Below are 24,941 nucleotides of genomic sequence, written 5' to 3' on the forward strand. Positions count from 1 at the left end.
ACGATTCTTCATCCTCGGTGAGGATAATTCATAATTCCGCACCAGATCGACTTCTACGGAATCGTCCGATCCGTAAAGTGGAAGATGCTGCCGATCGAGGAATTTGTGCCGTAATGGATATTCAATCTGGGGCAAATTAACATTCACTCAAATTTGGCTTGGTCGAAGTGATCCGAATGATTATACAGCGTAACAAAACGTGAACGAGTCAGGTGACAGTGAAAAACTTAAAAGGGAACAGTGTATTGATAAACTGTGACAGTATCTTGCCAATTTGCGAAATCGGTAAGCACTGATGAAAGTCTCACTGTGGGAGTGATCAATCCTGAGCACGTGTGACAGGCGATCGCGATAAACTGGTCTACGCATAGACTCTCGGAACGAAATAGACCGAGATAGACCAATCGAGTGACGGTTACTGGACTGAAGGAAGTGAACGTTGACAGAAGTGATTATCCGTGATCATTCATCAGACACGTATGCTTGCGATCTGAAAGAAGTGCGCGGAAGAATGTGTCAATGTTAGGAATGTTTTGAATTTCTTCAGAGGAATCGTCTATTTCGTAAACAGTTAAATAGACAGTTGGTCGGAAAACGGTAGGAGGTTTAAAATTTATTTCTACCTGCGCAGACGACGTGCTGTTTCACGAACACATCAATAATCGTGCAAAAGTGAGAGGAGAGCGCGCCACGGGGGTCTTATATAAAAATAATTAATAATTGAACGAGTAAGGAAAAGGAGAAAAAGAAAAGCGGAAATGGCCGGCGGCTCCGCTCTTATGCGCGGCAATTATGTTAAGTGGCCAATTAGCAATTAACCAGGGAGCCGAGCCGAGCGGCCCCTTAATTGCGCCTGGGAAGAAGGTGGTGGCGGAGGTGGAGCGACCGAGTAAGCGGGAGGAAGTGCAAGGTACACACGCATCGTGACGCGAATATCTGTCTCACGCGCCATTTATTCCAGATTTTTCCTGGAAGATTTTCACGTCGCCGTCGATTACTCAAATCGCTTTCGGACTTCTGCGCGGTTTGCAAACCTCGGCGCCTCAGGTGCGAATCATTTCTGAAGTTATTGTTGGATCGTTTATCGATATCACCAACACGTTGCGAGCGAGTTTTCATGTCCTGATGACGTTCGTCGCGAAAGAGGTTTCTTGATCCTCTCGTCGGAAGATCAGTCCCTCGATCGTAACGAATCCGAGGCTCATCGTCAAATGATGCCGAATAATGCGGTAACTGTACATTCAAGAGGGAAGGAGAAGTGATCCGAATATCGGGTCTACCGAGGGATACAGTGAAGTGAAATTGAAATAGAGTGAGAGCGCGACTCTTCCTGGCGTAGGCTACGTCGTCACCGTCGGCAAGATTCTGTCTCCCAGGTATCGGGCGAGTCCTGGGGTGGCGACAGAGGCACCTGCAGGTGCCCGTAGCCCGAAGGAACCACCTGTGTCCACCGTGATGACGGTCCATCATCAGCAGAACCACCACGTGGCCGCTCTCAGTGGCGTCGCCGTGGCCAATAACGGTCTGAATCTCAGCAGGATGTCTGGTCTAGAGGCACATCGGTTGGAGAATATCGTCGATCGGAACGGCGTGGAACGTCTCTCGAACGGGCTGGACTCGCGAAGCAACAATTTGAACAATAATAATGGGCTTGAGAGGGGCGATGCCTCGACGACGATGCCGCAGAGATCGAGGTTCATGATCACTGATATTTTGGGCGGCGCGTCCAGTAAAATGCATCAGTCGGGGCTGTCTAGCCAGGAGCCACCCGGAAGTCCACCCTCGACGCCGCGGGACCTCAGTGTCAGGCATCAGTCCAGAACGTCCTTGAGCAACAGTAATCTAGACGAGGACAGCGACGCCAGCCACCACGACGGCGCTTCCGTTACATCCAATGGTAAATGATACTTTATTACACGCTTTCGAAACTACTGGTCGCTCGGTATAACGATGTGATGAAGCTGCGGTGATATGGGGGTACGTGGCTTTTTTTTTTAACGATATTTTCAATCTCGTCCAAGAGAAAGGAAGCGACGCGTTCACATCATAGTTCTGCTACTGAAACGAGTAACGGATTAGTTGCGATTGTGAAATGAATATGTTGAAAAGAAACTAGAATAAAAATGAAAATAGATTAATATACAAAGAATCTGTATATCTTATACTATTTCAAAAATAAAAAATTTGAAACATTTAAAACATTTAAAACATGTAGAAAACTTTAAATGTTCTAAAATTTTATTAAGCATTATCTTCATTTTATTTTCATTTTTATCGAATCTTTTTTTATCTCTTACGAAAATGAACGATATTCGATTTTGTTCCATTTTCCTTTATTATACATTTATAGCTAAATAGGATTAATTATCTGTAAGAAATTAATCCTATTTATGGATTAATGAAGTCGATCGGCTCGAACTCAGAATCTTTTATTTACTATTTGCAATATTTATTATTAAGTTTGTACGATCGTGACAACCCCTCGATAATTAATTGAATTCTCGATCTCTTAATATCTAATTGATTCCTTATACGATCTTCTATTTATCTTTCTATTTATCTTTTCTATATATTTTTATTAATAATTTACTATTTTATAATAAAGAATAGCTAGAGAAATAAAAAGTGTTTTTTAATCCGTCGATAGCTAAAATTTCCACTCTCTCGATCGAAAAATAATCAAACGATCGACAGTTCTTATTACAAAATGCGAGTATTGTGATTTCATTTGTTCACCTGATCGCTCGCGTGGACTTTCACAGAGGTGTCAAGGACATTTACGGGACATGGTCCCTTTCAACCGGATGTTCCAATCGGTAAGATCACGTCGACCGTCGCTAGTTGCGCGCATAGACGCCTCTTTTGAGAATCAGTATATCTCCGTGGAGATACACATCTCTCTCTTTCTTTCTCTCTGCTTTTTTTCTCTCTCTCTCTCTCTCTCTCTTTCTCTCTTTCTCTCTGTGGGTTGCTGCGCCCATCCGACCGACAACGTTTAGGAATTCTAATGGTTCTAAATTGGAACTCGGTATTCGAAAGCTTTAATTATGTTACCCTCATTTGTTTCATTCATCTTTTCTACCTGCGCCCCGCTGTCCTCCGGAGTTTAATCCCTCAGGCTGAACAAGTGCCAAGTTGTCGCAACTTCTTTGATCGGGCGATATCGAATTTCGTAAGATTTTCGAGCCACCAGTATTACGCAAAAGGCATCACACAACCGAGGGCGCGCACAAACGGAACGTTAGGGAATTGATTCTTAATTATGATGAAACTTTCACGTTAATTATCCCCAGAGTGTAGATTATTAATCTCGTGACGGACGCGCAAAAGCGCGTTAATACGTATGTATAATATAATACTTGTTTGAAAAGTGTTACTCGCTATTTGATTTCTACTACGGCGCTAATAAATGTTGCGTCGCTACAAACCGCACCAACCGGCGATCACAGGAAACCGCGGCGGCGGTTTTCTCTCTCTCTCTCTCTCTCTCTCTCTCTCTCTCTCTCTCTCTCTCTCTCTCTCGAACTCGTCGAAGGGGCTATTAAGGTGACCTGCGCCGAGCGCGCGATCGGCACAATTTCCGTTAATTCGCAGCTTCTTCTCCCGACCGACCGGATCGTCCTCCTTTCCTCTTCGGGCTGCTTGTTTTTAAACGCGACGCTCCAACGTCGCGAAGCCGCTCGCTACACGACTAAGCCGGCTGTTTATTCCGTAATCGGCTTATTTTCTCAAAGGAGCGCATTAGCAACAATTACGCGGACGACGGCGAGGTGATTAGAAGCGGCGGCGGGGCGAGGCGCGCGGCTCGTGGGTAACACTAATACCGCTTCCGCGGCGACTAAATCCGGCGCTTCTTCCTTGTGAAAACATCGGGCGGGCTATTAAGGCGCCGATTTTTCCACGACATTGACTCGCCGCGACGGTTCGCACCTTGCACCGCGCGCGCGCGCGCGCGCGCGCGTCACTATTTATAGCGCCACTTAAGTGTTTCACGGACAAGACCAATGACCAGCCCCGGCGCGGCATTTGGAAATCTCGAGAGTCACGTCATGGTAATCGATAATCGTCGTCCTTGCCTCGCTACGGTGACACGGGGGAATAGGGAAAAGTGCCCGCGCGATAAGAGATATATCGCCGGGATGGATCGTGCCGGGCTACGAATCGTGCGACACGATCGTACGTGTGCTCTCTATTGCTCTTACGTTTTTATTATACCTAAACTCTGGTACTGGATGTAACGATAACTCGCTCGTCGGAGAACGACGCTCGGAGGAAGATGTTATCTCTTCTGAGATCATTTCTAAAATCATTTTCATAAAAAATAAAAAACGTGAGACTCACGTACAAATCTTCTGTGTAATGCTGAAATAGCATTCTTCGATTACGCGATTTATTTTATAAATGAGTATTTTATAACTAATATTTTGCGACGATTAAAATACATATCTACTAGAGCGTATGACAAACATTGTCATTTGTTTTCGAGTAATTTAATTTCTTCTTATTTCTTTTACAAACATGCTTTTCGCGATTAATGATATTATATTAAAAATATGATTCTTCGAATAATAATAAGATAATATTATCGCGGTCATCGATCAGTTTTGATGCATTTATCATCATATTATTATCAGCACATTGTATTTATCTTTAATTAGATTTATTCTTTAATTAGATTTAACATGAAAAGCATATATTAGCAAATAATAGCTCGCTTTGTAAATCGATAAAAGAAAGTCATAACATGTCGTACGTAAGGCCCATTAGAAAGTTGTCTCGTTACATAATCAATTTTTACTACATCTTACGAGTTTGTATACTATCAACAAGTAGATCGCATTCATTAATAAATAAACGTGTCTGGCTTACCGCGAGTCAAGCCAGTTCCTTACGACGAACAGAGTCCTAATTCATATCGAGCCATTCGTTTCGAAACCCTAAAAAATTCTCTACTGTAGTAGTCGCGACATGTGAAGAGCCGCGATTATTAAAACGCGAGGCGCCTTTCTTTTCCGAGCTAATAAAACGCGCATTTGTTATTGGTGTTATCACCCCGCGCGCGCGCGACCATAATCGCCAATGCGTAAGTGTGATATCCACCTTCCGTAGTACGCCATTCGCGCCACACAGTCGCAGAATTATTAATGAAGGACAATTAGGAGGAGTAACGCCGATGTAATTGCCGCGCCGTACGCTTTCACGTAGATTGGCCCAGGCGATTTTTTACGGGGCAGTCCACCCCTCCCTCCCCTCCCCCGTCCCCCCTCGTCACCCAGTCCTCCAAGCGTCCCGCGCGTCCGTCCATTCCAATTTTCCATCTCGATTATTACATTCCGCCATCGCGCAACGGCGGGACCGAGCGACGCCGCGGCTCGTCACGGTACAAATACGATCGATCTTTCACGCGGCGTTGATTAGAAAATTATTAACGTCGGACTAACAGCCAGACGTAATTGCCGGCGGATTTACGCATCGATCATACGTCGCGCCGCTGATCGCTCGTTAGCTGTTTACTTCTCGCTGGAGGATCGCGAGCCCCTAATTATCGTTCTGGGTATGTCCTTACGCGACAATTACACGCGTTTCGTGTGCATCAGGCTGATGAGCGGGGAATTATTAGCGAGACGCAATTTGAGGCAGCGACGCCGGTCTAATCGCGAAGCGGAACGCATGCGAGGAAGTATATGCTGCATTTAATTTCATCTATTTTTTTTTTTTTTTACATCGCCATACATATCTTACAATGTCACGATGAAATTATCTTTTCGCTAACTTCGAAAGCGATGTGTTTTGCTCACTGCTCTTTCAGTCATTTGCAACATAATCGATTTCTTACACAACGAAGTTTCCATTTATATCATTTAAAGCAAGAATAGATAGAAATTAGAATCTCATATAAAAATTTAGTGATATACACTCAATAATTTAAAAGGTAAAAAATGAGATATAAAGAAATTTGAGACGCTAAAATTTCGAATTTTTTTTCTCTGAGAAGTAGAAATTCCAAGTTCGTAAATGTATAACGACGATTACGCCACTGCGACGTGCGTCGGATTCACACGAGTATAAACATAAATAGCTCGAAATAATTCAAAGCATAAATAAATATTTTTCTATCTTCTTTTATGCATTTCTTTTAATACAGATTTTAATATCGGATCAATGCGCTTCGTTCTAGCGTCTGAGTTGAGAAAGACGTGAAAAAAACCCGATCTTTCTCAACGCGGAATATCATTTCTTGGGCGCGTGTGCGAGTCGGCGCTGTAAGCTGCTTACGAAGCCAACACTCGTCCCCGGCATCACATTGTTGTCACCTCTGTGTCCCGGCCCGGAAGGTCCTGCCAGAAGGGCCGTTTCGCTTCCCTTACGGACAAGCGCGCTGACTTTTCGACGCGCGACTAATCCGAGAACCGGAAATGATTGGCAACCGTTTAGAAGCTGGCACGGATTAGCTAGCTCTATGCAGGGGACTTTCGCGAGACGAAAGCAATTTCAAATCTGAAGGCGCCTTTTTGCGAGCGTCCCGACGAGCCGGCTGTCGGACTTTTGACGACACAATCTACGCGCGGGATTAATCCGCCACGATCTGAATATCGAGCCGAGAGACGAAGAGAGAGAGAGAGAGAGAGAGAGAGATATTCAACGGTACGTCGAGAACTGGAATGCCGTTGGTAGTCCCTATAAATGTCAGCGAAGACTTTGAATGACGCATGGGAAAACGATTATCTGAGTGTCAAGAGATAAAGTGATACAGCAGAATTAAATACCGTGTAAGAAATATCATGGAAATATCGTAAGCAATGATTAAGTACCAAGTGTTGAATAAAGTATTTTGTAACATTAACACATGTAACAAAAATATTAGCGCGGGGAATTTGTTGAAGACTCAATTTCACGAAAGCTTGAGCTAAATGTGTGGGAGTTTAGGCCACAACGGATTTAACCGTTTCATCAGAATGTCCATCAGAATATTAGGTAATGCTCAGCGTTCCGTTTTAAGCATACTTGAGGTTTGGCAATCGTTACGATGATTTGGCGCTGCGTAGAATGTCATGATGAATGTAATCGTGGCGAACGATCGTACGGCGGGAGGGTATCGTGTTTACAAAGCGGGTGATCTTAGATTACGCGCGGATGATTAATTATTCCGCGTCGGAGGCGAACGTTTACGTAGGTAACAATGCGCAGAAGCGCATTGTCTAATCAGGAGAATCAGGCGGTGTCTCGTTTTACTCGAAAAAAATCTTTGTAAAATCGTTTCGAGTCTCATAATTCGATCGATCATTTTAATTAATCAAATTCGCTCTTGGTAATCTTGGATGATTATGCGAAACGGATTGTGATTTTGTGGTATCGAGATTTCGAGAAAGGCGAGGTCAAGTTTGTCAACGCGAGTGCCGCGAGGCGCTTAAGAGGATTTGAGAATCTTGTTAAGCTGGAAACCGACCGCGCGAATCCCGACAACGACAGGTAAACACCTGTCGGCAGCATACGCGAGGAAGTCTTTAGCGAAGTCCGGCCGTGTATAATGCGCGCATAAGCGACCAGAGCCGTGCTCGCTCAAAATAACGGAGTAATTATTACTAATGTATACCGCGGTACTTTGGAAACTTTCGAATTATGTTCCCGACGATGTATGATTGCGAACATCCTCTTGCTCGACACGTGCGTACGCAAACGCGTTTTATAAATATAAAAACAATTTTTAATATCTCAACATATATTTATATAATTTATACGTTTATATATTTTTATATAACTTTATATCATATTTTTAACTTTTCAAGAGTTTTTTTTTTTTTTTAGAGAACATTAAAACAGGCTTCGCAAATTTTCGCAATTATTCCGCGAATGGCTTTGATGCAATCGACGCATTTCTGTTCGCCGACTACGGCGGAATGCATTTCGCGAAATTCGAGAAACACGAGTGTTACGCACCCTGCGGAAATCTAAGGCTCATATAATATGATCTAACTCGATTGCACTTTTCCCTATAATGTTTCCTTGTGGCAATAGATCGCCGTGCAAACCGACACACGACACCTCCTTATTCTGCTATGATATCCTTAAATAAATTATGAAGCGATAGCTATCGAAAAGCTGTTACGATTGCGCAAAATACCGCAGGTCTTAATGCGATATTATGAGAGCCATTTTTATTCATACGTGTAACATAACGATATTAATTATATATCGTTGTTCGTCTGTAAATATCATGTAACATTTATCCATATTTATCACTAAAAAATTTCTTCTATACATATTTAATTTTTTATATTATTTTATTCATATTTTACTCGCGCTATTTTCACATATTTATCCTTTAAGATTATAAAAATTAAAAAAATACGAATTTAAATACAATAAAAGGTCTGCTTCTACACGATGTATACGATACTAATTTGACTCACAGCTTCATAGTTTGTTTTTGAAATTCTCGCTGACAGTTTTTGTCCCCCGTGGGATCGCTGCAAATAGAGTGGGCAGGCAATAAAACGTTGCCCCATAACATTATTCCCAGTGTTTTCTCCCCCAAAGGTGGCGACGCGGTAATACAATACAGAAGAGGGGTCAGATTCTGTCCCGTCGAGGGCCACCGCCTTTGTACACGATGCGAGGGGTTGTAGGTGGTGATGGTAAGAGAACACCCCGTGCGATATGAGGCCAAGCGAGGAGGTGTGACTCGAATTTGTAAGCAAAATTCCAAAGCAGCTTCTCTAAAAAAGGTGCTTCTATAAAGAAAAAATTACTCTTAAGATTTCATTTCATTGTTAATAATCTCGCTTAGAAAATTAAATCTACTATTAATTTGTGTAGAAAATTAACGATATGATGATATACATATCGTTTATGGAGATAATATTTTTATATTATCTGTAAAATATTTTATATTATATCTGTTGCGCTTTTGTTATTTAGTTAAATGTTGCCGTTATTGTACAAAATTGACGAAACATTTTTATTATATATTTATATAAGCTTATACTTGATTAGCTATTTCATAGATAAATTTACATTTACATTTATATTTTCAAAATGATGCCTTCGGAGAATTTCACGGTGAATACTCGATAAAAAAGCGCCGTTACAGTGCTCGCTTCTTGAGAGGAAGAAAATCCGTCGGAAATCACGTTTGTTCCCATCCGCAGCGATGATTGACCACAACTATTACCCTTTTCTTATCGTGGATGATTATCTAAACGATCTACATTTATATTTTTTTGTCTTTATAAAAGGATGGACATTTTATATATAAAAATATAGATTCACGCCCCCCCCCCCCTCTCTCCCTCCCTCCGTTTCTCTTTCTTTCGCGGATTACTTACGCGATGCACTCAGCGCGAAATAAAGCAATAAGCAAATAAAATCGCGGGTGCGCAGCACAATGGAAACTTTTCCTCCTCTCTTTCCCGCTCCTCGCCTTAGCAACCCTTCCACCCCACGTTCATCCGCCAAGATCATAAAGTGCGAGGCAACGCTTTGCGAAAGTTTTATTATTCCCATTTTTATGATCCGTCCGGCTGACTCCCTCGGTTGCAACCACTAGCGCTGCACTCTCTACATCCTGCGCATTCGTCACAGTGTCTGCAAGTTTTCGCATGCAGTCCTTGGCCCAGTAACGATGTCGAATTGCTCGATTACTCGGGAAGTTGTCTGTCGCTACACTTAATGTCGCTACAACATAATTCCTTTATAAAAAAAATTACATCTCTGTCTCCCTTTTTCTCTCTCTGTCTCTGCCTCTCTTTTGTGTCCGCTCTTTTATATGTAATAACTATTATTGATTATCATTCGAATATTTGCTTCAATATTTTCGATACAAATCGATAGTTAATAAAATTAATCATTCTGACGGAATATTTAGCACTGAAATTCTCTCTTGATTATCATTATCATTATTATGTCATTATCATTTCAAAATTTTTTATTACTTTTCAACGGTACATTAACTTTCCTTATATTTCACAATATTACATATAATACATATTAGTATATGGCATTATTTAATGTTACATTATCATTGCATAAGAAAAATTAAAATTTATTTTGAAATATATCCAGTAATTTTTGAATAACTTTATTTTACTTTCCATTATAATTTTATAGGGTACTATCATACTTGCCCTTATGAAATTCAATGTAATACTACGAAATATAAGGATTAAAAAATATTGTTGAAATTTTTTGAAGTATGTACTGAAAACTGCGTATATTGATGGAATAATAATGAAATGGAATCAATTAAGAGAAAATTTCAACAAAATATTTCCATCGAAATAGAGAAAAGTGATTTTAGGAAAAGGACGAGATTGTAAGATTATTCTAAAAATCTATATGTATACATAATATAAATGCAATGTAAATGCAGAGTATTTGGCGATCTTATTTTTTTTAACGTTTCACAATTTATACATATTATAGAAATTACTTAAATATGTAAACGAACAAATCGACAAATCAAGATTTTGAAAAATAATTTAGACTGTTTAATGGATTTTGCTTTGTTTTTAACGAGTCTGTTAAAAACTTGCGCGCTTCTCGCTTGTAAATTGCAATCACAATTGGCGCATAGACCTCCGTAATGACGACGTGAACGATTTGACCGCGACGTGGACGACGGCGGCAACATGCTGGCACTAATTGCAGCGGCGCATAATTGCTCGATAAACATCCTGTTAATCTCACTTTTATGCGCCATACATTGTACCCTGGCGATGCTTGTGGCACGCAAGTCCCCCTCATTTCCTCCATTCTTCCCTGTCTTTCTTCCCCGGTCTTTCTCTTTCACGTAATGCGACTTGAGAACACGTCATGATTTTCACTGGCGCGGTACATCCGTTCACGGGCGCCATGTTTGCGAGAACCTCTTTAAAATACATTTCGCCGCTTGACAGTGGAAATGACGTTTACCGTCGTGACTTATGGAACACGAATACCTCGCGAGCGTTAGCGTCAATTAACGCGGAGCTATTGTCGCACGTCACGCGGTAGTAACGCGTTGGGAAAACGCGCGTCTAAAATATTATTTCTCGCTCAATCTGAAATCTTGGGGGTCGTAATCATCATAATCTCGGTGAATTTGCTTTTCGATACTATCTTGTCTCAATAACGTTTCTACCATTATAAAAAATAAGATTAAAGATCATCTTTATGTAATTTACACTATCAAGATGTAATCTCTTTGGAAATTATTACTGATTCTAAAAGAGAAATATTAATAGCAGATCAAATATAAAAACTTAAACCCGATCGCTTCGCTTAACTTTATCCACAATTGAAAAGTTCGCGTAACTCGAAAATCCCTTTGCGAACAGTCGTTTGATTTCGCGGACTCAAAATAACATACGGAATAAAAAGTCGTCGTAACACATTTTATAACCATAGACAAACCTACGTAAAAGCCCGGTGACTACGTGTCGTGTCGGCGAAAGATGTGGGGAAGATAAAGGGAAACTGTTCTAGTTCCCAAAAGGAAAGAAGGTGCTCGAGTTACTTTAGCGGATAGACGAAGTTGCCGGTAATATCTTGAGAGTATTTTGAGAACTTCACTGAAATATTCTATGCGAGAGAGAAAAGTCCGTCGAGCGAATTCAGAGACCGCTGCCTTACGCGGAACAGATCCATTTTAACGCTAAAGTTTTGTTACGAGCGAGCGATTTGACGCGTGTGTTTCGTATATGATGAGTGATGCGTTCCATCAACTAGCAACGAGCCGCATTTTGTATTCGCAAAGAAAGTTCACACTGATGAGTTTATTTCAATGCCGTAATGTCGCCGCACAATTAGATTGATAGGACTGGGTAATATTGCAACTATCGGACGGATAATTGGATGGCTTTATGGCGTAATGAATAATGCGCGGAATTTGTAATGCCGCATTATTGTTATAAGAGACCAAAAAAATATCGATCATTTACCGCGTCGAAGTGAATTATTAGACTACAAAACTGAATAGAAGAGTAATGTTATGAATGTGTGAGCATCGTTAATCGAATAGGTTACAAAATTTTTTTTACATTTCCTGTACGATTTCCTGTTTTTGCCGTTAACAAAAAGTATATAATAGCCATTGTGTAATATTTCGGAGAAATATGTATTAATCGTCCATAACACGTTAAAGCAAAGACAATAGAAATATTGAATTTAATTATTGCCTTCATTGAAAAAACTCATTTTATGTTAGCGTAATTCACGTTTTAATTTTATCTTGACACTGGTATATAAAGATGATATAAAGATCGCCGGAAGCATATGATCGCAAATCGCGACTTCAATCCTGAAATGGAGCCCACTTTGCGCAAAGCCGATCGTGGGCGTCGCTATTTCGCATCAAAGTGAAAACGCGGGGGTAAAGAGTGGCGCATGAACACGCTCGTAAGGACGAGGCGGACATAGATAAGCCCTGAGCCCTGGACTACGTGCCTCGCAGACGAACGGCGAGCGGGCGGATGGCCGGGAAAAAAGAGGGATGGATGTTTCGCGATGGTTCTCGAGTTACCGTGCAAAGGATGGGCAGGAGGGGACTTGGGAGGGAAAAGTTCCGCCTAACGTCTTGGAAGTGTCTCAAAAGGAGAACTCCGACGTCGGTCGGGACCCGGGCTCTAAGTGTATCACATAGTAAATTTAGTTTTCCAACCTCCGTTTCCACCGTTCCACTCTTATATTTTCCCTCCCCCTCCCTCCACCCTTTTCCACCCGTTTTCGCGGACAAGTCTCCGGAGTCGAGCTCGAATCGACGAGCTGTGGTGCCGATGCAGTCAGGATGGAGTTCCTTGCTCCAAACCTTTTTTAGGAGGGGGTGTTGCGCGCGCGCGCGTGCCCGTCATGGTAGCCAACATGGCGCGGCAGATTCTGGACCCGTTCGAGCGAATCTGCCGATCAAACAGGGGCTAAGAGCCGCGCTTTCGTCCGGGTTAACTCAATCCACGAGCTTTCTATCTTCCCGATCTCCTCCTCTCTCCGCCACTTCCCTTCCGGTGCTGTGTTATTCCTAGCTGCATCCTCCCCTCTGGTCCCACCTTCTGCCAGGGTGCTTCTCCCGTGCCATCCACGACCGTTCCAATCGATGAGTTTGCGACAACGGGCCTTTAGATACTTTTAGAAGCCTGTGCGGGCTTTTATTCCCTTAGGAGGTTAAGTCTCGATGGTTTTCTGATCGGGCGGGACTTCTCGGAAGGTTGCTCGATTTACTTGCAACAAGACACGTCCCCCGTTATGGGGTAATTCGAGAAGGGTTGGATAATTTATCTGCCGAAGGGCAAAGAGTTTTTCTACGTCTAAAAATAAAATTGCTGCAAGAGTTTACATTGCAGTTTGGAAGTTATAACTTTTGAAGAAGCCAATCACAGGTAATATTTGTAAAAATCATGTTTCTTCTTTCCTTTTTCTTTAATAAGAAAAGCAAATTACAATATTTGATCTCTAATATTTTATAATTTTAAAGCAATAAATAAAAAGGCATGTTTGTTAATCCAATTATAAAGTTTAAAACTTTTTTTGGATAATCAAATTTACTTCTTCGTTTTTATTATTACATTATCGACACTATTTAGTCTTAATAATTTTTCTCAATAATTCGTTCCATTAAAAAAATGGAAAATTATCTATTTCCTATGACTGGGCTGTCCATCTACGACAGAAACAAGAACGATGGTGTAATGAATCGAGAGAGGGATGAAACGGACATGGACGTGCGATTGTATGCCGCGTGTGAGCGTGACTCGTATCGGGTGTAATCGGTTTCCTCGGGGAATCCCACCCTCTCTTTCTCTATCTCTCTCCGGATACGACGACGTATCGGGGGGATAATTTGCGGCGTCTCGACGCGGCTGCGTGGTCCAATCCGCGATACCAGCCAATCGGCTCTCGGCTGCGCGGAGAGTCGAACTGAGAACAAAAGGATTTTACTCTCTTTCTCTCTCTCTCTCTCTCTCTCTCTCTCTCTCTCTCTCCCCCCCTTTCTGTTTCGTCGATAGAGAGGCGGCTGCAATCGCCATGCGAGCAACGACAAAAACGAACATCGCGTATAATCCACGCGCGCGGCATCGATTCTACCCTCCGCGAAAACAAAAGCTTGGCACACGGCACTTCGCAATTTCTGATGGACCAATGATTCTTTATATGTAGAAATCTTTTTGGTAAAATATATTATATTATATTGTTACAACATCATTGTTATGTATGCATATCGTGAAACTTATATATATATATAGTATTTTAAAAATTATAAGCCTTATATAGATTTTTTTTAATTAAAATAAAGTTTGTTCAAAGATGAATACGTAATATCTTATTGTATAATTAAAAAAAATAATAATTAAATTATAAATTACTTATTAAGCGTAACAAAGTAATTATCATCGGCATACCCTCGATCCAAGATCGTTAAATCTTTTTTTTCCTCTTTGGAGATAATTTTATAGTTAAGTCGAGCACGACGAGAATGGAAGGAAAGTAAGAAGGTGTTCAATATCAACAGTTTTGCAATTTCAGGTGGCAAAGAGGATGATCCTAAAAGCTCGTCCTCGAGTTCCTTGGGTTCCGCGCAGAGTAAGAAGCAGCGTAAGGCGCGCACAGCTTTCACGGATCACCAGCTTCAGACTCTCGAGAAGAGTTTTGAGCGGCAAAAGTACCTTAGCGTGCAGGACAGGATGGAGCTGGCGGCGAAATTGCAGCTGACGGACACGCAAGTGAAAACGTGGTACCAAAACAGAAGGTGAGCGAAACGAAAGATGCGTTACTAATTTCTAAATGAGACACAATGCGACATATGCGGACGATAATTAATTTTGTGGTCGCCATCAGGACGCAAACAATCGTGATACGGTAGTTATAATTTTTTCATCCTTAAAATTTACTCGGAAATTGATCCATAATTAACCGTGTGTGCATGTGTGTGCGTGTGCGTGGAATGGAATATATAAAAAAATAACAATTTTAAATGTAATACTATTAATAGGCTCTCAAGCTTGAAATTCTTATAGCTAATATATATATATACCATATTTAATTGCAACCATTTATTGTAAAACTCGATATTCTCTCTTTTCTTCTTGTAAGTATTGAAAAGTTAAAAATAATTTTCATGAACATTATACATCGTTCGACACTTTTAATCGAGTTTCTTATGAAGATTCTGAAGAGACTTTTATTGAAAGATAATTACTAGGGAGGTATATCTTCCTTTTAGTAAGCGATTGACTACATGATGAGGCTGCACGTAAAAAACGTTGAATAGCCGTTAAAAGTTTGACTCTAAAGAGACAAAGGTGGAACCATGACGATCGATCGACCTTTCAATGCTCGCGTTATACATTGTTGAATATCGGATAGAAAGCTCCTCATCACGATCCCCCATCTCGGAAGTATGGCGGCGCGGTCCTTTGTGCCGGCGCGTGTCGAATCCGTAAATGGAAATCGCGGCGGCCAACAAAGGCGTTGTTTACGTGGTTAAACGCGAGGATCGTTGGCCAAAACCCGAGCAAATATCTCGAGAGTCATGCGCCTCCGTTACCGGTTTTGCGGCCTATCCCGATTTTAAGAATATCGTCCTGGTCGACACTTTAATAAGTTAAAAGAGTAATTTTGATCGTTACGCGACAGATGTTTTTTTTTTTCTGAAAATTCTAATTAAAAATTGTGCAATTGAATCCAAATATTTTCTGAAAAAATTCTGAAAATATGTGTATTTATTTATTTAGATCCGACTTTAGATTGCACTGTCAAAAAAAATTATTATCTTCATAGACTAAGATTTAAGATACGTAAAACATTTTTTCTAAACTTAATAAAATAGAAGAAAATATGTTAGAGAGAAAGGATTTATTTTGAAAATATTAAGACTGCTGTTTATTGATCCATTATAGATTGACTTTAGATTCGTCGGTTCCTTTACGAAAGTAAGACCAGGCAGCTGGAATCGGTTTCAAAATCCTCCGCGGCATCCTTTGTAAAACATAGTTTCGCGAAGTCATCCAGTGGCGCCTGTGGGTCCTTTCGTAGTTTTTCGTTGGCCGTCCCGCTCTTTCCAATCTAATCAGCTGGCTTGTTGGTTATCTCGCAAGTCCCGCACACCGAAAGTTTACCGAGCGAAATTAAAATCGCATGCCATGGATCGTTCCGCGGAATCACTTCGATACGCTTCGTCCCGAGTAAACGAGTGTAACATCGGCGGGGAAAGTTCTATACAATTCTTCTTTCTTGAAAAAACTACGGACAAATAGCGCCGGAATTACACAGTGCCGTCTCTCCTCTTGTTATATATGTCATATGCGTTATTCGAATCTTTTCAATCAATTAAAATTCCGGTTCGTCTCCATTAAAATCTCAATTTTATATCGATCGATATGCAAAAGCCCCCCCCCCCCATGCCGACTACATATTGATCTCATTACGCACTTAATTATCATTACTCTCTTGTTCTTCTCGTCGCGCTGAAACGTACGGTGATTAGCAGGGAACACCCACAAGTCATGACTTCGCGACTTCTACCGGCGGCCGTTTAGTTTAGACAAGCGGCCGATCGCGCACAAAGAAGGCGAATCGTTAATGAGGATCCCTCGTAGATCGTGATGTACGATGTACGAAAAGGTAGGGGCGAGGCGAGGTGAACGCCAGACTCTAGACTGTGTCATTAGACTGTCAATTACCGGTGGTGGAGCGAATGGCGTAATGACAGGCAGCGAGCGCTGCCAAGCGTTGCGCCGCTCCGATCGTGAAAGATCGTGCCTGCATTTCGGCGGCCGTTCAATTTTTCTTTTTCTTTTTCTTTCCCCCCCCCCCCCCCGCCCCGTGCGTAATTGCGTGCCGCCAAGTCCACGATTTTCAAAAGACCGCTGCTCGTTTCCCATATCACGTCCCTGACTTCTCGCACATTGCAACTGTACACGGCGTAATCGTTACGGCTATTTATTTTCTACAGTCGGCAGTTTGCTCGCTCATTACGTCGGATCGACGTAATGGACAACGGTGATTAAGGATCGCTTTTGATACAGAACTTGTGTAGCGCGCGAATTACTGTTATATCTGCGTCATATCTCGTTTGCGTTTCGCCTGCCGTCCCATACCGATCGAGAAATAAACTCGGGTTTTGTCCTGTTAGTTCATGCGTAACGAATTGAAAAACGTGAACGTTTCCGGCACGAGCGAGCTGCTGATGATCGATCGAATTTTGAATGCCTCTACAAAAGGAAAGCCGAAGCCCTTATCGCTGTGATTTTTTTTCGTTTTTAAAACGATCTCGTTACAGCTCGAAAAGCTTTATATGAAAGATATTTATTAGATTCGGAAAAATAAACGGAGACCGACTGGATTTGAACTCGGGAATCCTTCGTCTATTACTAAGACTTAAGTCTGCACGATCGTGACGACTCCTCTCTGTTAGTTGTTTATATTCCAAATCTCTTTCATGATCGCTTACGGTCATCTAATTCTTACAGCTCGGCCATTCTGACATTACGTTCGTCCCGAATGTACCGAGTCTTCATCTATCGAAATTTTACCCGAAATTTGAAGCTTCTGCTCCCCGAGTTCGTTCACCTAGAACGACACATATTAAATTGGAATAACTTTTACTCCCCAACTTTTCGTTTATCTCTGAACGATCGACACGACATTGGAATACCTTTACTTCGTTCATTCCGAACGACACACACAAACAACACACAAATCGACTGAATTCTCCCTGTCAGGTAACATAGACTGTATCCTTTTTGAGGTAACATGGGCTGTATCCCACTTCTGAGCTGAAAGATATTTATTAGATTCGAAAAAAATAAACGGAGACCAACTGAATTTGAACTCGGGAAATCCCTCGTCTACAAGACACTTAATCTGCACGACCGCAACGGTTCCTCTATAGCTGTTTATATTCCGAATCTCTTTCATGACCGCTTACCGGTAATCTAATTCTTACATACACACACACATATATATATATATATATATATATATATATATATATACATATATATAAAATAGATTTTTGATCGACGTAATTAGAAGGGACACTCGTATATACACACGCGCGAAATAAGCACAATCGTGTCAACGAAATCAAGCCTGGTATACATTGCGGAACTTATATTAATTGCTACACGTTTCATTAAATATCGTCAAAGTGTGAAGTACCGTATATCGCGCGCGGCATAAATTACAGATCAGCATGACGTGCGCTTTAATCTTTGTACTTGTCTCGCGCAATACTCGGAGCCGTGAAATTCCCGTCTCCTGTCCGCCCACCTCCCCACCCCCCTCCTCTTCCCCTCCCCTCCCATCCCTCGGCATTGCCGTGGCGTAACGGCGCGCGCTAATTAATTTTCGCCATGTTGACATTCAGCGTTTAATTAGGACGAAAATGAGGAAACCGAGCGAAGTCGGACGGGAGCACGTGTGCGCGTCGCGGCACGTCGCGCCCCGCGCGAGAGGACGCGCGGAAGGGGGTGTAGGCCGCGCGCTTGCCGCAAAAAGCCGGGAAAATTAGTGACGGTCCTGACTGACGGGCGGCTTCTTAAGTGCCCGCTTAAAGTTTTGTTGCTCGGTGCACGCCCCGATGCGGCGGTGTGACTCGGCGCTTCTTCCGCGGAGGCGCCGGCCACACCTCGGGCGCCACGGCGACGGACTCTGTCTCCCTTTTTCCTTCATCTCGCGGCTAAACGCCCGATGAAAACAAAGTCTTCGCTGCGAAACGGCTTTTGGAGAAGCCGCGCGACCATCACGCTACCTAAAACTGTATTTTGGAATCAATCACTCGGGAGAGATGCCGCCTCGACGAATAACTGGATCTCCAAAACTTGAAAAATTTCGTATTTTGTCGTTTATTAATTTTTAATTGCTTGATAAATTTCTATTATTCATATAATGCCGAGATAACGAGTTTTGAAGAATGTTAACTTTATACAATGCTCTTCGAGCATTCTTGTTGGATTTTGAAAAAATAAATTGCAGCAGAAGATAAACAAATGAGGATCTATTAACGACGGATAATGCGTAGTTGTCATAATTAACAATTACAGTCATTTCCTCGGAAACATATGGATCTATCTAACAACCGTTCTCTGTTTTTTTCCTATTCTTATAGACGTCTTATTTAATCGACGTCAATTGTACGCTAATTACGCTCAGACATTATGAAGTATCCACCAATCAACTACTTGACTCACGATCTTTCTTTTTCATTTTTTTTTCTCATGAATATTAGATAGGTCTTCAAGAAGCGAGATTTATTAAACCGAGTAGGAACCGATCTCCCAGCAGGAAACTCATTCGAAGACTATGCACGATGAATAATTCGAAAACGCTACTTCCACTTCCCCCAACAGACGTCTCATTCATCGGGTGATCAGCCAACATGCACGCACGTAAATTACGCTCGACAATGAGTCATCTGAACGATTGCACGACACACATACACGCGCGCGCGCGCGCGCATACACACATGCACGGGCGCACGATATAGTCACGATTGACCGCAATGCCTTTCCGCACGAAACTTTCCGTGAAATCGACGTCGAGAAACTAAACGCGCGGAGATTACGGTCCGCCTGTAAAGCGCTTTTCCAGCGCGATAAGCGATACGCTCCTCGCTTTTCCGCGGCACACTGCGTACACGGAGCCGCTCGGTCGTTTAGTTGTTTAGAAGTCATTAGGACTCGTTACGTTACTCACGGCAAATCGTCTCTACTTATCGGCTAATTACGTTGCCCGGCCATAAGCGAGCCACGCAAGTAGCGTGCCGTACGTATGTGCTAACGTTGACGAAGCGTGCGTCCCTCCGATCTTTAATAACGCCGCGCTGAGCTCGGCTCGAAAAGTGTATTTTAATGAAACGCCATTTGGAATTCACGTATATGTTTATGCCATTCGTAATGCACACATGGGATTTATATGTTTGAATTATTATTGCCTTGCGCGTCCGCGGAAGAGTAGTCGCGGGTATCATTGTCACTTTGTGTGATTAGTGCAAGAAGTGCGGCCCATTATCTCGCTACGTGTTGATTTTCTTTGGCTATATTTACTACTTTTTAATTGACATTTTTAATTTTCTAATATGTAGTTAGTAAAAATTATATATTTAACTGTTATTATAAAAAGGCTAACTACTATTTTTCTCGGAAAAATTATAATTTTGCGAACAAAAGGAAAAAAGGATAAAAGGAGCATATTTTCGTTTGGCGTACGCCAAACGCGATATTTCAAAATGTTAAATTGAAAACATGAAAGTATACGTTCAACTGTGAATCTTTCCGATCTGACGCGGTTTTAAAGGCGCAGCATACGATGAACTCGAGATAAAATGCAATTTTAACTGATATTTGCATTACGTTGCCATTCGCTTTGTTACGCTCACACATATGCACCTTTGGCTTTTATACACATTCTACTCTTTTGCACATCTTGCGCAAGAGAAAATTCTGCTCTCGGGACGTGACTCGTAATTCTAAACTATTATGTGACAGCTCAAATTTTTTTTCTTTTTTTTTTTTTTTCCCGACGAAAACATAACTGCGCGTCTATGTTGCTCGCTACGTTTTTCGCGCTATCACCTAACTCAATGTACACCCCTGCAATTAGCAGATACATCACGCCACACGGAAAAAAAAATATAAAGCACAGAGAGCGTAGGGAAGAGAAAAAGAGATGGAATAAATCCGGCCAACAAAAGTTTTCGCGTTTTAATATATTTATGTAGAATCGCGCCATCGCTTTCGAGCTGTAATAATGAGATATTCATCACTCGATGCTTTTTTCACCGTAATAATGAGCAAACGTGACTCCATTAAAGTCAAACGGGAGAAGCGGGAGAAAACTCATTCGAGCTTAAAATTACGCTGTATCGTACGAGATGTGACTGTAGCTTAAGCGTGATTTATTTGCCGGGCACGAGCGCAGACGCCGCGCTGATGCCCGCCGAACGTGTGAAAGAAATTAGGTTGGCGACGTGGCTCTTATCCCTCGGAGAGACTCGCGCGGCTCTGAAAATCGGCTCGGACAGCCAGCACGCAAAATGAGAACTACGCGAACTACGCCGAAGAAACTACTACACCGCGTGGATTCGATCACGGCGGTGAAGAGGGATGCGAAGGCTGAAATCCTTCACACGGTTTTGCGCTCGTTACATGCCATCAAGCATTACACCGTAAACGCGCGCGCGCGCAGCGCTATTTTGCTACGCGTCTGTCTCTGGAAATGATAACCCGCATTCGCCAAGAATGCAAATGCGAGATTATCTATAACGGCGCCGAAGAAGTGCACCGCGAAAAGAGAAATGACTAACGACCGTGGAGAGTATACGCGGACATTCCATCCCCCTTCTCTCTTCCTCCCCCCGCGTGATAACGTTCGCGAATTAAAATTCCGAAAGAAGAATTATTTTTGCGTTTTACACTCGAGTGACATTCACTCGAGTTTAATAAGATAGATATAGAGTAATAAATCTGACGTAGCAAACAGATGTATTTCTTTGACATATAAACAATCGAAGTATTGTAAACGAGCTTTGTCTAATCTAATTCTTAATATTTTTAAGTATATTTTCTTGTCAAATTTTATTTATTTTGAAAATATTTTTTGTTTATAAAGGACTTGAGAAAAGATAAAACGAAAGAAAATTTTTATGCAAAGTCGCAAAAGTCGTGTCCTTCTGACGGCCGAAGCCGTCAACTTTTCGGCGACCGCTACTTTCCGTGTCCGACGATGGCATTATGACAATGCGTCGTCACGATGTGACGACATCGCCGGCGCGTTACGTACGTCGCGATCGTGAGAATTCGCCTCTCTCGGGGGGCCCTCGTCTTCTGCCGTCGCCGTGGCGCGCCGGAAGAACAACGCGGGCTTCCCACGCCTCCGGTAAACCGCTTCATAACGGGTCGCCTTGATTTCGCAGGTACTTATGTCGAATGCGCTCGTTTCGATCGCGACTTGCGTCACGGCAGCTCCGCGATTTCGTGCGCGATTTCGTGCCCCTCGAGTCGCCGCGGAATTTCACGAAATAGCTAGAAAAACGGGGCTAATCGGATGGCGCGCGATAACAGTCCCGGGCATACTCGGTAACGATGTATTTGCATGCGCATTTGTCGGCCCTCCTTTTAGGCTTGGATATAATCGCCTGATTAACTCTTTTTACGTTGCGAGACGCTTAATCGCCGCCGTTAATTAACGCGCGGCGTCGTCGCCGCGAGTCCTCCTTTCGAAATCCAGGTCGCGTGTTTTTCAGTAATTCTATTGGAAATAGTAATTTGTGACGTTCTTATCATGCTTATGTGTGTCCGAGAAATATTTTCAAATTTGATGTAAAAAAATGTAAAATGTTCTAATGACTATTAAATCTAAAATTTATCAAGATCTTAAATTAAAAAAAAAAAATTGAACTTTGACTACAAACATTATGATTAAATCGTTCCAAAAGATTTAATTTTTATTATTTTTATAATTTATAAGGATGTCCTCGGCATTATGAGTGTCAAATATTTCATTTTTTTACAATATATTACAGATAATAAAAGGAGATTATGTTTACGTTATAATGAATTAAAAGAATTAAATTCTAAATTAGGTTTTGTATATTTTAACTTAATATGAGGAGTTAAATTAAAAGACAGTTTTCCGAGCGAAAACTGTAATAGAGTTTACGAAACTTATTACATATCTCAAAATTCAAAGGTTAGCCCGATTACATCGGTGACCATGTAATAATCGTAGCATGTGTGCCACGATCATTCTATCTTTCTGAATATCAATGCAATTTCAGACGAGCTGGTGAGCATTGTATTATGAAACATGTGTCTCGTAGTCATTGAGGCGAATAATAATTTGAAAATATGTTATCCTTTCTCTCCTTAACGTATCTCTTTCTCTCTCGCTCTTTTTCTCGGTTTCGCTGTCACCATTATTACCACAAAGCGCCCTAGCGACTCCAGAACATTAGTGTCGCACGGGCATGTAACCGCAAAAGTAGCGAACAGACCCAGCCACCATTATAAATGCATTAACTCTCCCCCTAGTTTCTCGCCCTCCTCTTCTTACCGATGTGCCATTTTTTGCTTCTGGCTGTTACAGCTGGACGTTTCTGATATTCGTCTTCGGCGAGTCGCGTTTATCGCTTTTCGACTCGCTAATCGTCGAATTTACCTCGTTGCGCGCTTGAAAAATGTTAGTAAACGAAATTCAATTTTGGGTTTAACTTCCAAAACATTTGTCTCACTAAAGAACAAAATTGAAATGACGATGTAAGTATAGTTTTTAATGTTTGTCACTTCATCATCATTGAATATCAAAATATCGCGATCAAATAAGGAGAAATGCGAAAAAGATTAATTTACGATTTTTAAACACCGCGATTGTAATTTGCGAGACCATTGACTCTCGGATTATCTGGATTTCTAAGCGATACGTCACTTTGATGCCCGGCGATGATGGTAGGAACGGCGTCATTTGGAAAGATGCGATCGATTCTCAGGAGTTTGTCGCCGTAAGGAAGAACGGGAATTCCTCCCAACGCGGCCACGATCTGGCGAGCTGCATGATCATTAGGCGCGATGGCAGCGATCGTTACACTTTCTTCACCACTCTTCAACCCTTCTTCCTCTTTTCTCGTTTCATCAGAGCGAGATCAAGCAGCCCCTCGAGCACCTCAGAAACGATAAATCAATGACTCTTCCCCTCTCTCCTTCTTTCTTCCCATCTCTCCCCTTGAGTCCTTCGTTACTTCCGGCCCCGTAGCTCCTAGCGGACGACTATAAAAAGCCAACAGGCAATTAAGGGTGTTTTAGAGTGGCTGCACTCGAAAATCGCCGGCCAACCCTAGCCGAAAGTGGGGGAATTAAAAAACATTACTCATCATATAATCGCACTAGCGGTTCTCGGCACTGTCTGTCACCGTCACTCTTTCTCTCCTTTTCTCTCTGATTCTCGCGCTCGGACACGCTCGTCCTTCTTGCGCCTCCGACGTGCCGGCAGAAAAATGAGAAATGATCGTGGCTCGATTCAGAGGTGCCTGTTTAAAATTCATGAACGATTTTACTGCAACCTCCCCTATCGCAACCCGTCACAAAAGGGCGAGCAGAGCCATATCGAGAGAGGGGGGAGAGAGAAAAAGAGAAACAGAGAGAGGCAAGGAGAGAGAGGGAGAGAGAGAGAGAGAGAGAGAGAGAGAGAGAGAGAAAGAGAGAGAGAGGTAGAGATTGTGTGGCCCACATTCGCGACTATACATCAGCACAGAATCACAAGAGAACAAGAGGGAAAGAGGGAGGAGAGAGGAGGGCTCGCACCCCACGAAATATATTAATTGTCGAATTTTCCGTGCGAGTTGCATATCCGTTAGAGCCGCTTTGTCCCTTGCCAGGCGCGGATCTCTTGATTATTAATTACTCCGACCACCAAGTGCACCCTACTCCGCTTTCCTCCCCTCGCGGCTATTACCCCATAACAGTCATTTGCATTTCGAAGGATCTTTTTTTATTGCGGCTGCAATTTTAAATAAAAAAAAAAAAAACTGTAACAAATGTACGCGTCGGCGGTACTCGTTAATTATCGTCTGAATTTCGTTAGAATTCATCGAATTTTTATCGAGGTACAGTCGGGAAAAAGAGTTAGATTTATCAGCGCGGATACGTAAAAACGATTCTCGAAGATCTCAAAAATAATATGCAATATCGCTGATAAAAATCTATAATATTTCCGCACAATTACTAGTAACCAATAATAAAATTATAATAATAATAGTAATTTATAGAAATTCGTAAACATTAATTTTTATTTGTAAGTTTTTCCTGAGAATATCATACATCTATTCTTTATCTATTATTTTTATTCAAATTTAAAAATAATTTTATTGGATTGTTAAAATAATTATATGTAAGATCAATTCGAATTGATTGTTAAAATATCAAAAGATTTTGCAACATTATCATGAAGTTTAAGCATGTGTATTTTGATGGCATAAT

The 24,941-nt window shown here is 41.8% G+C and overlaps 1 protein-coding gene across 1 annotated transcript in view; it reads left to right on the forward strand.

Annotated features, from left to right (window-relative positions):
• The first annotated feature begins 405 nt into the window (after positions 1-405).
• The window catches only part of LOC105427730 (homeobox protein BarH2), a 31,105-nt gene continuing 6,569 nt past the window's right edge, over positions 406-24,941 (forward strand). The window contains exons 1-2 of the mRNA XM_011639604.2: positions 406-1,897; positions 14,494-14,716. Of these exons, the coding sequence (XP_011637906.1) occupies positions 1,456-1,897; positions 14,494-14,716 (665 nt within the window). The 5' untranslated portion in view covers positions 406-1,455. The remainder of the gene's footprint in view (positions 1,898-14,493; positions 14,717-24,941) is intronic.

The sequence above is a fragment of the Pogonomyrmex barbatus genome, unplaced genomic scaffold, assembly GCF_055798465.1.
Source record: "Pogonomyrmex barbatus isolate J1 unplaced genomic scaffold, ASM5579846v1 scaffold8, whole genome shotgun sequence".
NCBI lineage: Eukaryota > Metazoa > Arthropoda > Insecta > Hymenoptera > Formicidae > Pogonomyrmex > Pogonomyrmex barbatus.